Raw genomic sequence first — 15,573 nt, 5'->3', positions numbered from 1 at the left:
GAACTTTGTGTCAGCTGTTTCCACCACAGAGCAATGTTGGTGTTTTAGTATCCACTGCTGCTACTCGCAGCGAGTTGGATACTAAATTAGAACTATCCAACATCAGTGCTTAATGAATAGGCCCCAAACTGTTAAAATTGTCCATAGTAACCAATCAGCTTCTGCAGAGGCGCTTTGAGAGAGGAGGGGGCCCGCGTGCAGGCTTCGATTGGGCCCCCTCCTCTCCGGCGATGCAGTAGACTCTAGCAATGTGACATGCCCTGGTCTCCAGGAACATGGCGCCTGCACCACATTCCCGGGACATCTCTACTGCGCATGCGTGAATCACCAGAAAATGGCCGCAGTGGCCATTTTCACAGTGATTTCTGCAGTTTAGCAGACGGTGCTGAGAAGACGGAGAGGTAAGTATATTTTAAATGGGCGCAGGGTGTGCGGTGTGTGGGGCTTCCTGGACCCAGGGGTCCATGTGCTCCGCTCACCTTGCACACATTATAAATACGCCCCTGAGCTTCAGCCACTTCATAGACTGTGCTAGATAAATGCTAGGTAGAAGTTCACTGGTTGCTATGGGTAACTTCTCCACTTTATCTCTCATAGGATTGATACATCTCCCCTTTTTTTTATCTTTATTCAGTGTAAATAAACCCATAAGCAGTCGTCAATTGTACAGTGTAATGGAATATGTTAGTGCTATACAGTATAAGCACACATGTAAATAATGTTAATGCTACATGTCATGAAAGCAGTCCAGGGCGGTAACTGGGGGGTGCGAGCGGTGCCCTTTGGCCGGCACCATGGCATCTGCATGTGGCTAGCAGGGTGTCTACTGCAGAGCCGCCCGGAGCCTCCAAGGGAAGCTCCGGCCAGGCACTCTGCAGTCTGCGGAGCTTAGGGTGTGATGTCATGACATTGCGGGTTTAGGAGGTGGGACCGGCACAGGGCGACATAGAGCCTTGTTATGGCACTGAAGCAGTCAGATGATTTAGTCATTTCAAAGTCATGTCCCCACTGTAAAACAAAAAGCTATACTGTATGGGAATGGGTATGAAATCCCGGCAGTCAGGATGCCTGCTGTTAATATACCGACAGCGGCATCCCGATGCTCAGGATCCCGACAAGGGTCGGGTAAGTATACTTACCTTCCCCCTTCTCCCCCTAACCCTCTATTTCTATATGCTAACACTAACCCTCCCCCCACCCCATCCTAACCCTCCCCGTTAATGCCTAAATCTAACTCTCCCCCCTTACTGCCTAAACCTAACCCCCCCCCCCCAGTGGTGCCAAACCCTAACCCACCCCCGGGGTATCAAACCCTAACCTCCCTCTCCCCTAGGCTAAACCCCCCCTCCCTTGCGCCATCTGAACCTAACCACCCCCCCCCCCGCGGCTAAGTCCTAACCAGCCCCCGCTATACTTATGTTCAGAATGTCACCTCCTGTCGGCATTCCGGCCCCGGTCTTCTAGCCGGGTAGTGGCATTCCCGGCGCCGGGATTTCTTCAGTCGGGATTCCGCACGTCGGTGTTTTAACTACAGCCCACTGTATGCTACATTACGTATACACAGCGAGATTTATTTGGTAAGATAATATTAGTGCTCCTTGTCATTACAGAACATTACTAACTGTACAAGAGTGGGCGTATAATATTTATTTATTTGTGTAGATGAGCCTAATTACCTGTCACTAGCACAACAAAGAGTGTGCTCCCTGTGTGACTACATCGTACATTTCGCAAATACTTGAGCAGCACATTTGTCCTGAGTCGATGGAAGTTGGCGCTCGTGCGGTTTATGAGTCTTTTCTCGAGAGTTTGGTTCAACATACGGTGCATACACACGATCAGATTTTTCCTTCAGATATGAACGATAATGATTTAAAAATCGTTCAGTCGTTCATATCTGAAGGAAAATCGTTCATATCTGACATGCCTGAATGATGGACGATCAACGATGCGCGTTCCCGTTTGTCAGATAACGATATCTGACATCTGATGGGTTTGCAGTCAGACTTGGACGATTCCATTCATTTTAATGCAGTCAAAAATCGTTCAATCGTTCAAATCGTTCAAATCGTTCAAAACTTTGGTAAAATCGTTCAAATCGTTCAAATCGTTCAATCGTTCATCTGACAAATCTGACAAGTCTGACAAATCTGACCGTGTGTACGCTCCAATAGTGCTTCTGAAGCGCTAGACACGCCCTGGGGGTGTGTCCATGCCAACTGTAACGTGACCACGCCCTTAGCGTGACATGGCCGTCCCCTCAGAGGACAATTAATCTTATTCCACTTTACAAAAGTCAAAGGTCCTGTGGTATGTTCCAATGTTTATGCGCTGACCGGCGACACTGCTTGTAAAATCCCAATTCCAGCACCTACTGTAGTTTGTATGAGACAACATTAATTAAATGTAATATGCATCATTGTCGCACTACGTTCATGTTTGGGGGGGCATATTATCCTAGGGTTTTAATTGTATAACGTAACACTAGATAGATCACTACACATTTACACTGGACTGCTAGTAAATAAGCTTCCACTCTTCCCATAAAAGGGTCTGTTTGGTTAATGATTTGCAAAGTGATTAAACTAACTCATTGAAAGCGTTACTTCCATGTTTACAGCAGCTTTCATCGTTGCAGGCGTGAAGAAATGGTTGTCAGTATAAAACAAAAGGAAATGTCTTTTATCTAAGTGTAATGTAATATAACCGGGAGACCTTGAGATAAGCTGGTGTTGAATGAAACACCAGAAAGAATGTTTACAACAGAAGAAGCTCTTCTTCATTTCGTGATACAAAATAAGTGTCTTGTTCTTTATAAAGCTTATGGGGCTGATTCTGGGCAAAGCAAATAGAAGGAGCAAATCTGCACCTGGGCAAAACCGTGTTGCACTGCCAGATGGGGGAGATTTCCATTGTGCAGAGAGATTTAGATTTGGGAGGTCCGTCTCATTAGCCGAAGTCCAGCATTTGTAGGCTACATGTAAAGGCAACCAGTATTTACCCTGCATGCAAAAAATGAATAACTGTATTTCATACATGCCTACCCTCCCAGAAGACACGGGAGGCTCCCGATTTTTTGGGTAACCCCCCGACACCCTGGAAGGGTAGACACTTCTCCCGCATTCTGCCCACTTCCTAGAATTTTCTTGCGGACCGGTGGGTCCACGAGTAGGTGGAATGACCTAATGACGCGATTCTATGAGAATCGCGTAATTTTGCCCCGTCCCTTATTTAAATATGGGCAGCGCGCTGCAAATTGCCATGAGGGGGTGGGGCTTAATGACGCCCCCAACACCTCTCACCTGCTTCTCTTCTCTTCCCCGGGCTTCTCACATGGAGGAAAACTCCAATATTTGCAAATATGCTGTATTTGTGCACCCCTTGCATTGCAACATGGTAAGTCCAGTCGCAAAGTAGCACTTTTTTTTTTTTTTAGTACTTTGTTCCCAACTTTGCATTGGCCCCTGTGTGTATACTGTATGTGTAATACGTATATAAGCACATGCTTTCAAACATAAAACCTAGAGATGTGCGCAGACCCCCTTGTTTTGGTTCTAAATTACTAATTATCGTGTTCGGTTTTGGTTTTCTTTAAACATTGATAAAAACAGTTAAAATCATGTAAGTTGCACCTGTTTTTGTTCCTATAGTTTTATTAACATCAATAACATTCATTTCCAGTCATTTCCAGTCAGTTTTGACCACCTCACAGCACGAGGGACTTAAATGCAATACAAAACAAGATCCAGTTTTGAGATCCGAGTTCCGAACTTGGCAAGAAGACCCAAGTCGGGACTCGGTTCTACTCGGAAGCCTAAAGTGATCCGATCCGGGACTCGGTACAACTCGAAACCAAATAGTTAGAGTGTGTACAGTTTTCAGCAAAACTCTACTATTTACTGACAAATCACTATCACCAGCACCTCTATACAGCAGATGCGAAACATAGGCCTCTGAAAAGGCGCATAAGCAAATATTTGCAGGTAAACGTGGCCCGCATTTGCGTGAACTTGCCGTCACTAAACTTTGTCCACGTGGCAACAACTCTTCTCACGCCAGATTGGCTATAAAGATCGATACAATTAAGTTATGTACAAATCTGCATCACGTCCACTTGTTTTCTGTGCATGTGCTGTGCAAATCCACAAGATACGCTACGTAATGGGCGTACGTGTAACAATGCAGCAGGCCCACGATGACTGCGTTTGATGTCTCCAAAGGAAATAGATTTATTTTGCTATAGTCTTATATTATTTTTTATAATAAAAGGATTAATCTGATCCCCTACAAAATAGACAAATGATGATTATCCAGCACAATATCGCTCCTTAGTCTTGCGCTAAAGGTGTGCTGTACTATACTAATCCACAGCTGATACTTTTCTGTGTTTCAGTTCGTCATTTCATATCATTGTAATTGTGCCTGAACCAGAGCACGAGGGGCTCATTGTTCTACAAACAAAATGCGGGAAACGCAGAGGTTCTCTATCCCCTGTGGTGCAGGTGCCAGTAATGAATTCATCTTTAATCACTAGTTGTGAGTTCTGTCATAATGTGATCTTTCTCATCTGGGAATAAAGCAACGTGCCACGTTCTTGGATATCCCACTAGCAGATTTCCGACGCCCCATTTAATACTGAGAACGGGATGCTATTGGCTGCTAGGGAAAGTCACCGGTAACGGTCATCACATATAATTAATGTGCTGTAATCTACATGGATTTCTGCCACATAGTGCACAACAGGCCTATATCTAATTAATATCTTATTTCCCCACAGACATTTTGAAGAAAATTAAGTAAAGTATCCTGCCGCATATTAATTTTCAGCTTGGCTAAGCATGCAAAGGCTGTTGTGTGGGCCCCAAACACACCCTCCCCTAATTATAGAACACATTTGTCTTTGTTTATCATTACATCTTTCCTGCGTTTTAATTTATTTTCATATTTAATAGACTTCTGAACTCGCGCGGCGACGGGAGAAGAAATAGGCAGCAGCTACCAAATAAATATGCGCTTTGCAAATTCAACCATTATAGGGTTTCACATATTAATACACAAGAATATAGTGGCATTGTCGAGGCAGGAAATGCCTCGTACCTCAGGGACATCTCTTAGTCTTAGTGAAAGTATAGGCTGTTTACTGGCTCAGCACACAAAATGGCCGCCAACACTGTGAGTAGTTGGCGGGTGCAAGCTGGCCTGAGATGAGCAAGAATACAGGATATGTCGGAGGATTGCTAGTGATGATGTTGGGGTGAATCTCCCCATTTTTTGTCATTGAATAATGAAACTAATTAATTAATCTCTAATATGACTCTGGGCCTGATTCAGACCCGGTCGCAAGCGCTGTGCGCTCGCAACCGGGTCGATGGTAGGCCAGTGCGCATGCGCACGACGGAGCCGGCTCCGTCGTGTGCATGTGCGAGACTCGGATAGCGACGGGCACTCTGTCGCTCTGGGTCTGGTACCAAAGGGGGCGTGCTGTCGATGTTGAGTGACAGCACGCCCCCTTTGGTGGGCGGGCCGGGGGAATGGCTGCCCAGACGGAGGTGTTCCCATGGGAACGCCTACCGTCTGGGGCCGGCCCCACTGACATCACAAGTGATGTCAGTGGGAGAGCTTTCGGCTCTGTTAGAGCCGAAAGCTCTCTAGGGCTTGCGGCAACGAGACCCTACCACAAGGGTCTCGTCGCAAGCCCGATGGTCGCGATGGTCTTGACCATCACGACCATCATCATGGCCGCTCGCTATAGCTGTGTGTGGTCATCCACAGCTATGCGAGCGGCCAGGAGGCCGTTCTGAAAAAAAATGCCCGGCCTTGATTCGGAGCAAGCGCTCTGTCAGAGCGTCCGGCTCTGAATCAGGCCCTCTGTGCAGGATGCAGGACAGCTCTCCCGATGACAGCTGTCCTTTGCGAGAGAGGGATTATTCTCACAGAACTTTGCGGAAAGAAGTCCATAGGCTTTTACTGGGTAACGCCATCCAAAGATGGCGTCACTCATCGGGTCCACCTTTGCTTTCCCAAGCTTGGTGCATATCAGAAATGCGGTCAAACCCACGAAAAAAGGCATTTTCGGGGGTTTGACCGCATTATTGATTAATAGTGCATCCCGTCCCCTGTGTGCAAAACTGCTTAATAAGGAAATGTAATTGTTCATTTTAAAATTACCATTATATGATTTCATCTTTGTCAACACACAATTCTGTGCTTTATTCACTACCGTTTACAGGAGGGGAATTTAATTAAGGGCGAATCCGTTCGCCCCGCCGAATCGGTGTGGGATCTTGCACAAAACTGTTGCTACCCCGTAGGATAGTGAGCACTTTGTGTTAATTGGGCTGACCGTGCGAAGGGTGCGAGATGGGCTGCCTTTGAAGGCGTTTAGACGCCACGGTAACGGCAATTCGCACCCTTTGTCGAATGTTGCGATCGCAGCTATAATTACGTTCGGAGGTCTGCTGCAAAAATATGCTAATGTATGCAATCGCAAAGCCGTCGCACAGCCAGCATAGAGACGCCCTCAACCGCTATCTCACATCCGTAATACCATGCAGTTCTGTGTATACATCGGGAACATCGGCCCTTCACACACAATTACAGCAGATCTGACCTTACTCAGAAATTGCTAACCTCGTCACACGCAGTGCGTAGACAAGCTGCGTATGCCATCGCAGTGGCTAATTTATGCACGCCCCTGTAATGGCGCCCAGACGTACAAGCACGTCTGCGTTTCTCTGACCACTCCCCCTCATCACCACCACCAAACGCTGACTACTGGTCTGCGTTGGCTTTCTCTCTGCTGAATGATCGCCAAACGATCGCAATGCTAACTCACGCATGCGCAGTACGCACCATCGACCGATTTGCGTAGGCTGTTGCAGTTGCGATCCATAATGAATAAGGACCACAGTTTTAAGTACAACTCAGTAAATAATCCACAGCTCAGGGTTGACTATTAGAGGGAATTCAAGTATTTTTGTTTTAAATTATTTACTTTGGAAAAAAAGTGCATAAGAAGTGGCCAAATAAAGATGTATAAATGTTCTGGATCTCAAAAGATCATGACAATATTGTTCCCCTTCTTAGCCAAGTAGCTTTTGACAAAATAGTAGCATGTGCTGCCTGTAGCTCATACTGTAGCAACAAATAAATGTAGAATATATAAGTTTACAAAGTCTTTGGTTGCTAATAGCAACTTGCTATAGATTAATTAGATCACATTTGTACACAAGATCCAGGTAAGAACATACTGTACAAGCTCATAAAAACTAATCTTACTCATTAGGCATGAAACCAAGCTATTACTGTGTTAGCTAATTATATTTTATAACTGCATATTTCAGAATCAGTTACGTAGTTTAGCTTTAGCAGAAGTTAGTCTTACGGCCGTAACTAGGGTAGTGCGACCAGTGCCATGGCACAGGGCACCGCATGGCAGGGGGCGCTGTTTGGGCCTGTCAGTTATCTGTTTATTATCATTCTCACTTGTAGCTTTCTCTTATATTATTCCCAGCATCTCCTGGTCACCCCTATCTCTTCCCTGGCCCGTCCCCATGAGGCCATGGCCCTTTTTCATGTGCATTATGTCCCTCTTTGGAGGGGGCGCCAATGCCTTTTCTGGCACAAGGCACCAAAACGTCTAGTTACGGCTCTGTACTATTCCTGGTCTGATCCTGTTACTTTGTTAATATGACTGCTTCCTGCCACTCATAAGCAGCCCACAAATGTATGCAAAAGTGATCTTACAATAAGTGGCCTGATTCAGGGCCTGATTCAGAGCGCTCGCTCTGAATCAGGGCCGGCCTTCTGTTTTTTGCGAGCGGCCAGGAAGATGGTCGCGATGATCAAGACCATCGCGACCATTGGGCTTGCGACGAGACCCTTGTGGTAGGGTCTCGTTGCCGCAAGCCCTTGAGTGCTTTCGGCTCTACCAGAGCCGAAAGCACTCCCACTGACAGCACTTGTGATGTCAGTGGGGCCGGCCCCAGGCGGGAGGCGTTCCCATGGGAACGCCTCCGTCTGGGCAGCCACGCCCCCGGCCCGCCCACCAAAGGGGGCGTGCTGTCACTCAACATCGACAGCACGCCCCCTTTGGTACGAGACCCGGAGCGACGGTTTGCCCGTCGCTATCCGGGTCTCGCGCACTGGGCCACCATCAACCCGCTTGCGAGTGCATAGTGCTCGCGAGCGGGTCTGAATCAGGCCCTCAGTATGGATTTCTATTGCGTAGGCAGCTGCGAATTCGCACGGAACGCAGCTGCGATACGATGTTAATGCCTGCCACAGCTCAGCCGGCGTAGAGACGCCCACTGCTGCTTTCTCACCTTCTTACTACCTCGCACTCCGGCTTATACATCGTACATCGGCCCGTCGCGCGACATTGACACCAGGTCTGACCCGGCGCAGAAACTGCATGTCTCATTTCACGCAGTGGGTGCGGTGCATACGCATGCTCAGTGGTTAACATTCGCTCGATCTGCGTAAGTCATCGCAATTGCGCACGTTGCTGAATCAGGCCCTTGTTTCCTTTAGCACACGGAGGTGAAAACTATCTGGGTCAGATGCCTTCTCTGTCTTAACCTTGTTTAGCAGTAAGTGCACCTCCTCCTGTGGGGCCCACATTTAGGGGCCCATTTATCAAGAATGACATACTCAATGAATCAGGGCCAGATATTAGTGCCCAGGATCGCATTGCAGTAGGTGATAATGCCGCCTGAATGTGTGTCATAGCGCACACAGGGACAGGGGGCTCTGACAGAAGCCTGTCCCTGCGATGGGCTCAGAGTGAAGTGACCACATCAGCGGTCTATTCGCTCCTTTATCCAGACGGTTGCGCTTGTGCGGTCCACAGACCTCCTTGGCAGTGGCCATTGCCAAGGTGGGTTCCGGAGGAAGGACCACAGCAGATATTGGCAGATATTGGCGATATTTGCTGCGGTCCCTCCATAGTACATCAGGGGGATACTTTTCGGATATCCCCCTAAAATGGGTGTTTTCGGGAAATATGCCGCAAATATTTAAAGATACATAGGCCCCTTAATGACGAGCATGGGCTATTGCTGCACAATACAACCTGGCAGATTTTTCTCCCTTGTGACTACAGATTGACCATAAAAATATATGTACAGGATCAAAGCTTTATCTTCAATTTTTATATATTTTTGTACAGGATGTCATTTCATGGTCCTATATTATACCCTTAATTACTTACTGCTTATGCGGAATACATTTAGGGATTGGAATAGCTCTGCTTTGCAATCTGTTTTTCACTTTCAATTTTTTTGCTCACCTTATTTCCTTTCTACATACTGTATTGTACTAATTTTATGTCATGAATTTTCAGTGCTGACTAATTTTAACATATTTAAATGCTCTTTTTTTCTAATTTAAATAACTCAAGGTGAATACCACATTTTAATTTGTTCCCATTCAATTTGTAAATTGTAGTAATTGAATTTTACTAGTATTGTTGTGCTAGTTGGTTTATAATAGACCACAATTTGCACTTAACTGGATTTCACCTAAACACAACCTCCCTCTCTCCCCTCCTGTCCTACTGTATATTTCCAATCCCTACAAACATGCCAAGGCAGCCCAAATTCACTGCACGACAATCACTTTCAGCCAATCAAATATCAGTTTTACCGCTTATAACAAATGTATTGTTCTAGAGCAGTGGTTCTCAAACTAGGTCCTCAGGACCCCACACAGTTCACGTTTTCCAGGTCACCCAGCAGGTGCTCAGGTATATTCTTTACTCGCTGACACATTATAAAAGATCCACAGGTGGAGCTAATTATTTCACTTGTGTTTCTGTGAGGAGACCTGGAAAACATGCACTGAGGACCGAGTTTGAGAACCCCTGTTCTAGAGACTCCAAGGTGTGGATTCAATTCAACGCAAAGTTCAATCTGCAGCTACACAGATTTCTAGCCATTACAGTAAGGAAATGTTGCTTGTCTTTTGCCCGCACCCAGCCCTGGCGACTATGGGCACATCTGTACCGGGCCCCAAATTCTAGGGGGCCATGGAGGAGCTCACTGATAAACCTCACTCTAACATCTGCCTGTGCCGCTGCAGTGATCAGCAGGGAACAGGCATGTATGGATGGAATCAGTGCTTTGTTGCACTGGCGGCAGCTGGTACAATAAAGATTTTGTTTATTAAGGCACAGTGTGCATGACATCACGCAGCTCCACTGCAAGATAGACCAGAGGAGCTGCAGCGAGCAGCAAGAAAACATAGAAGATAAGTGTGGAGGCTTGAGAGCCACTGTGGGCTGGGGTTGGAGAGACACTGTGGGCTGGGACTGGAGGGACACTGTGGGCTGGAAAGACTATGGGCTGGAGCTGGAAGGACACTGTGGGCTAGAGCTGGAAGCATACTGTGAGCTGGGGATGGAGGGACTGTGGCCAGGAGGGACACTGTGGGCTGGGCCTGGAGAGACTCTGGGTTCTGGAGTGACACTGTGGGTTCTGGAGGGACACTGGGGTCTTGAGAACGACTCTGGTTGCCCGGAGAGACAGAAAGGGTCTGGGGATGGAGAGACACGATGCTGCTAGGGAAGAAGACACACAAGGGGGCTGGAGAGAGACAAAGCGAGATGAGGCTGAAGAGAACTTTTTGTTCACATTTTGCCCTGCACTAAAACTTCTGTTACTATGTATCATCTGGTTGAATCTCTGCTATATGACAATGACTTTGGTTATATATCTATGCAAACAGGCTTCTTCCGGACCATGTGATCTCCTATATGAATAGTGAATACCAACTGAAGTCACCATCTGCCCAGAGAGGAACAAGTTCCCCATTGCAGAGAAACCACATATAGGTAAGGCAGACTCTCAAGCTGCTGACCAGTACCTGCCAGGGACGTGGGGGTGAGGGGGCCCCTAAAAAATTGGGTGTACTGGGCCCCCGTGATTTCTGCTGCCAACTCTGCCCGCCCCTCTATAGGGTGCAATCTAAAACAAGAAATACTTTCTTGCCAGGAAATATTGTAATATACAGTATTAGCTCCTGTCAATCAGTTAAATGACAAAATGCTAAAACGGTCACTCATTTCATCCCGTCATAAAGAGACAATGGCTTATTTTATTTATTTATTATTTATGTATAGCTCCAGCACAGTCCGTTGCCCTTTACAACTGGGAACAAAAGAAAAATTAAGACTGGGTAGACTAGTAACAGACAGACAACGAGGTCGGAGGGCCCTGCTCGCAGGTTTAAGTCTGCTGACATTTCAAGTGTCCCTGTCATGTACACACAGAAGAAGCAGGCAATTTGTCAGCTGGACCAATGAACTGACAACAAAATGACAGTATTATTCACTGTGTAATCAAAACAGGAAAACAGGAACAGTTGCTGTATAGTGTAACAATACATTTCCGCTACGTACCATTAAGACTACTCCTGTCAATCAAATTTGTGTCCACCGGCCAATAAGCTCCATCTCCATGGCGACCTGTTAGATGAGAAAACAATTCCGCTGTCATGTTAGTCTGTCCACCCATTAATAACAGTCTTATAGTTTACACCCATGCACAACACCGTGTTTGATGAAAAAGCAAGATTGCTCTTTTCTTAGCAGCTGCAAGTGAGAAAAAGCAATATTTATAGATTACTACGTAAAGCTATATGCAGGGCTATATTTCCTTATTAGGATAGAAGGGTGGAGTCACATGAGCAGATTTCCTATTCTGCCAAGTTTTGGGTTTCGGGCCAGCAGGAAAGTAACTGAAGCAAACGAGTACTTCAAAGCAGTGTATATACTGTAATTTTTTTCCCCTGTACCTGCACACTGACAATTAAACAGCTCACAAACTGTTTAGTTATTACTTTGCGTTTTTACAAGCAGTGAATTTTTTCTGATAGTGGGAAAATGACTCTGAAATATGAAAGAACTTTATTCCCCTGCTGAATAAAAGCAGCTCATGTGACACCAGCCATTAGGAGCCTGCACAGACAAAGGACAAGTGGTGTTACAGTATCAGCTCTGCTGGATAAATCTAGAATTCCTGCTGCACATTCTTACACAGAATTCATTCATATTCTGGTATGGTGTTTAATGACCGTGGCAGGATAGATGTGGAGCCTTGAGAAAATGTTCATCGTAAGTACGTAACATGTCAGTGCCTGGCCGTTTGATCTGGAAATTGCCAATCCATAGAACAGAGGTTGCTGGAGAAAAAAGTATATATATATATCCGTCTATGTTAATTAGATTCACCGGCAGGAATTGCCTTTACCCCCCACCCCCCTTCCCCATCTATATGACAGACAGGCTCTCGTTTGACAGACCAGAGAGATCATGTAGCCTATGACAGACGGAACACAGATACATTTTACATCTCATCCGGCCAACCTCGTTTGACGGCTTGCGTTTGACATTTCCTTGGCTACATGAATATTGTCTTTTATCATGTGAAATTGTGACAGCCCATCTCATCCACTTTATGTGCCTGAGCCTGGGTTTACTTGTCAGGTGAAGTAAGACCACTGTCATGTCCCATTACAGATATAGGAGACTGTGGGAATCACTGGTAAGGCACGATTGGTTGGGAGTCATACTTAAGTAATGGTTGGCACAAAACCTTTTAAAGTATCCACTCGTATTTGTGTCAAATTCCGCAGCACGTACATCCTGATCTTTCCGCAAAGCGGCATGGGAGGGCACGGAAGGAGCAGAATTTGAAAGTCACGCTGGGCACTGATGGCTACTTTATAAGATTGTCATTTCCATGTAAAATCACATTTGCACTTTTCAAAAAGCAACTAAGGATTTGCTTACATTTTTTTGTAATATATATATACATTTCATACACACAGTATATCTATATATATATATATATATGTATGTATATATATATATATATACAGTATATATATATATTTACATATTTACGTTGCTTCCCCTACTACAACAGCAGAGGCCACCTTTCTCTTTAAATTACTGGGATGCCTGGCTAACATCTCCCCTGACTCTCATTTGCATAGATTGCCACTAGCATTGGGGAAGGGCTGCACAAAATGAGAGGACAGAAATAGATGTAACAAACATACATGTGTATAAAAGTATTTTTGACATTTCAGAAAAAATGCAGCTAACTACATAGCAAATGAATATCCCCTAACTTGTGTTAGTGCCATTGGTGTAACTAACAGAGCTGCAGGGGTAGTAGCTGCTCCAGCCCAGGCAGCTTAGGGAGCCCACAAAGCCCCCCTACCCAACCCCCTGGCCCTGTGTAGCTGCCACCCCTCGTCCTGGGCCCTGCTCGCCTCTGCCTGCTCAGGCATGTGAAGCCACTCAAATGCAGCTCAAGTAAGTGGAGTGGCCGCTGTTAACGTAATTCAAGGATGGGCAGGGGATAAGGAGGAAACGTTGTATGCCCCTTACATACTGTATATTACTATGGTCCCTCAAACTTCTACTTACATCTCTGTATAGCATCAATATATTATGATAAAGATTGCACATTAGGACAGCATGGTAGCACAGAGGTTAGCATTGCTGTCTCAAAGCACTGCAGCCCTGGGTCAGATTCCCACTAAGGCCCTATTCATGAGGAGTTTGTGTAGATTTCATGTGTGTGTGTGTGTGTACAGTGTGTGTGTACAGTGTGTGTGTGTGTACAGTGTGTGTGTATGTGTGTATGTTGGGGGATTTAGACTATAAACTCCATTATTGCAGAGACAGCTTTGAATGATACAGAATAACGACTGAGAGCGACCAAGATGGCTGCCTCATGCTCTGCAAATTGGGATAAAGGTGCTATATAAATAATAATTATTTATTATTATCCAGGCATCTATTTGCCTGCCCCAGTTGAGCTTAAAATCTAAAAAACAAGGGTCAATTTGACAAAAGCCAATTAACCTACCCATATACAGGGCGTTTCACTCGCTATTGGCCCCAAAGTTTTTATTATAACTTATAAAGTACTGTGATTGACGGTCCGGACTGAAATTAAAATAAAAGACGCACATCAACTGCCATCTTCACTGGCATCCTCACTGGCATCCTCACTGGCAGTTGGTGTGTTTCCCCTATTTGAATTTTGCCCTGCTGACTAGGGTGGTGAACAGCTGGCCTTCACTTCGCACATGAGTGAACAGTTGGCCTGGATGCTAATGGCGAAGACTTTCAACACTTGTTATGACTTCATGTTTCTCATAGACCAAGGTACTGTGTCACATTTCACTAAATGACGTCACTTACTTTCAAAGTTATAAGGAAAACTTTGGGGCCAATAGCGAGTGAAACACCCTGTACAATATGTCTTTGATTGAGTAAACACAATGCAAACACAGGAAGAACGTGCAAACTCCAAACTGGGAAATGCTGTCCTCCTAACTTGGACACACAGCCGCCTATCCAGTACATAGCGAGAGAATTCCAGAACGGTTCAGTCAGAAGGTACAGAATGAAACTCAATGCTAACCACTTTGCCAGCCTTTGTCTCCCCTTCATCATACAAAGTTTTCTGTTAACTAAAGATGACAGGTCCTCTTCAAACACTGTTCAACCAATTTAAACCAGACATTGATATTACATAAAAAAAAAAAAAAAAAAAGATAAACAATAATTCTCCGAAACAAAAAGTTAACTATAAACCTGTGTTTGCCTTAAATTCACAAACAGTGTCTAGGAGAGAAGAATGATTTACAATGATTCCAAATGAAAATCTGCAAATTTATTCTATAGCCAATGGAAAGTAGCAACAGCAGCCTGGAAATTATGCTGAGCTTAATTATACTTAATGTGAATTATTCAGAAGCACGGGGAGTGAGACAAAAATTTATTTCATACAAAGAAGCTTGACATTTTAATTGGTCCTTCAGAAAAAGAGACAAAACAATTTCCTCTCAAGAAAATTTACATCACACCCATCAAAGGCAACAGCGGCCCCAGCCTTGCAGAACTTCATTAACGAGATTAATTAGCACGTTGGTGTCTGCCTCATCAGGTGTGCAGCCCAGGTGAAAAGCAAAACGCGCTGTGACTACTGACATTACTCCCGGAGCGCAACATTGATTTTATGAAGAAAAGTTGACAGAATGAGGGCACTGTACCTTGGTCATTAGCCATTTTGTCAGGGTGCTCCACTACAAAGAGAAAGAGAGACATTATCGTTACATTATGACAGCTCTTTATGAGATGGTTGACATATCAAATCAGCAATTTCGTTAGCAGGCATTATATCGGGAGTCAGCCTTAAAGAGCGTTAGACGGGATGAGACGATACATTTTACAATCTTTCTAGTCAACGAGTGTCCGCGTATCATTGCATTTATTTGCAGCGTTTTGAAATGCCATCACAGAGAATCAAAAATTAGCCGAGAAGCTAGGCCGTGATATTTGGCTGTCATATTCTGTCTAGGAAACTGGCCAATCCACACCATCATAGAATGTATAGTACAATACTCCGTATTGAAAAAAGAAGATTAAATTACACACACACACACACACATATATATATATACACACACACACATATATATATATACATAGATATATATATATATATATATATATAAGCAGTGTTGTGTCTATGTATGTATATATATATATAT

General features: G+C 44.9%; 1 protein-coding gene across 1 annotated transcript in view; it reads right to left on the bottom strand.

Moving 5' to 3' along the window:
- Positions 1 to 15,573, bottom strand: part of DCC (DCC netrin 1 receptor) — an 845,884-nt gene that overhangs the window by 55,278 nt on the left and 775,033 nt on the right. The window contains exons 21-22 of the mRNA XM_088453001.1: positions 15,073 to 15,105; positions 11,399 to 11,464 (exon numbers count right to left, since the gene is read on the bottom strand). Coding sequence (XP_088309127.1) covers positions 11,399 to 11,464; positions 15,073 to 15,105 — 99 coding nt within the window. The remainder of the gene's footprint in view (positions 1 to 11,398; positions 11,465 to 15,072; positions 15,106 to 15,573) is intronic.

This window comes from Taudactylus pleione, unplaced genomic scaffold (assembly GCF_031769625.1).
Source record: "Taudactylus pleione unplaced genomic scaffold, aTauple2 ptg000562l, whole genome shotgun sequence".
In the NCBI taxonomy this organism is placed as follows: Eukaryota; Metazoa; Chordata; class Amphibia; order Anura; family Myobatrachidae; genus Taudactylus; species Taudactylus pleione.
This window is presented reverse-complemented; position numbering and strand designations above follow the sequence as displayed.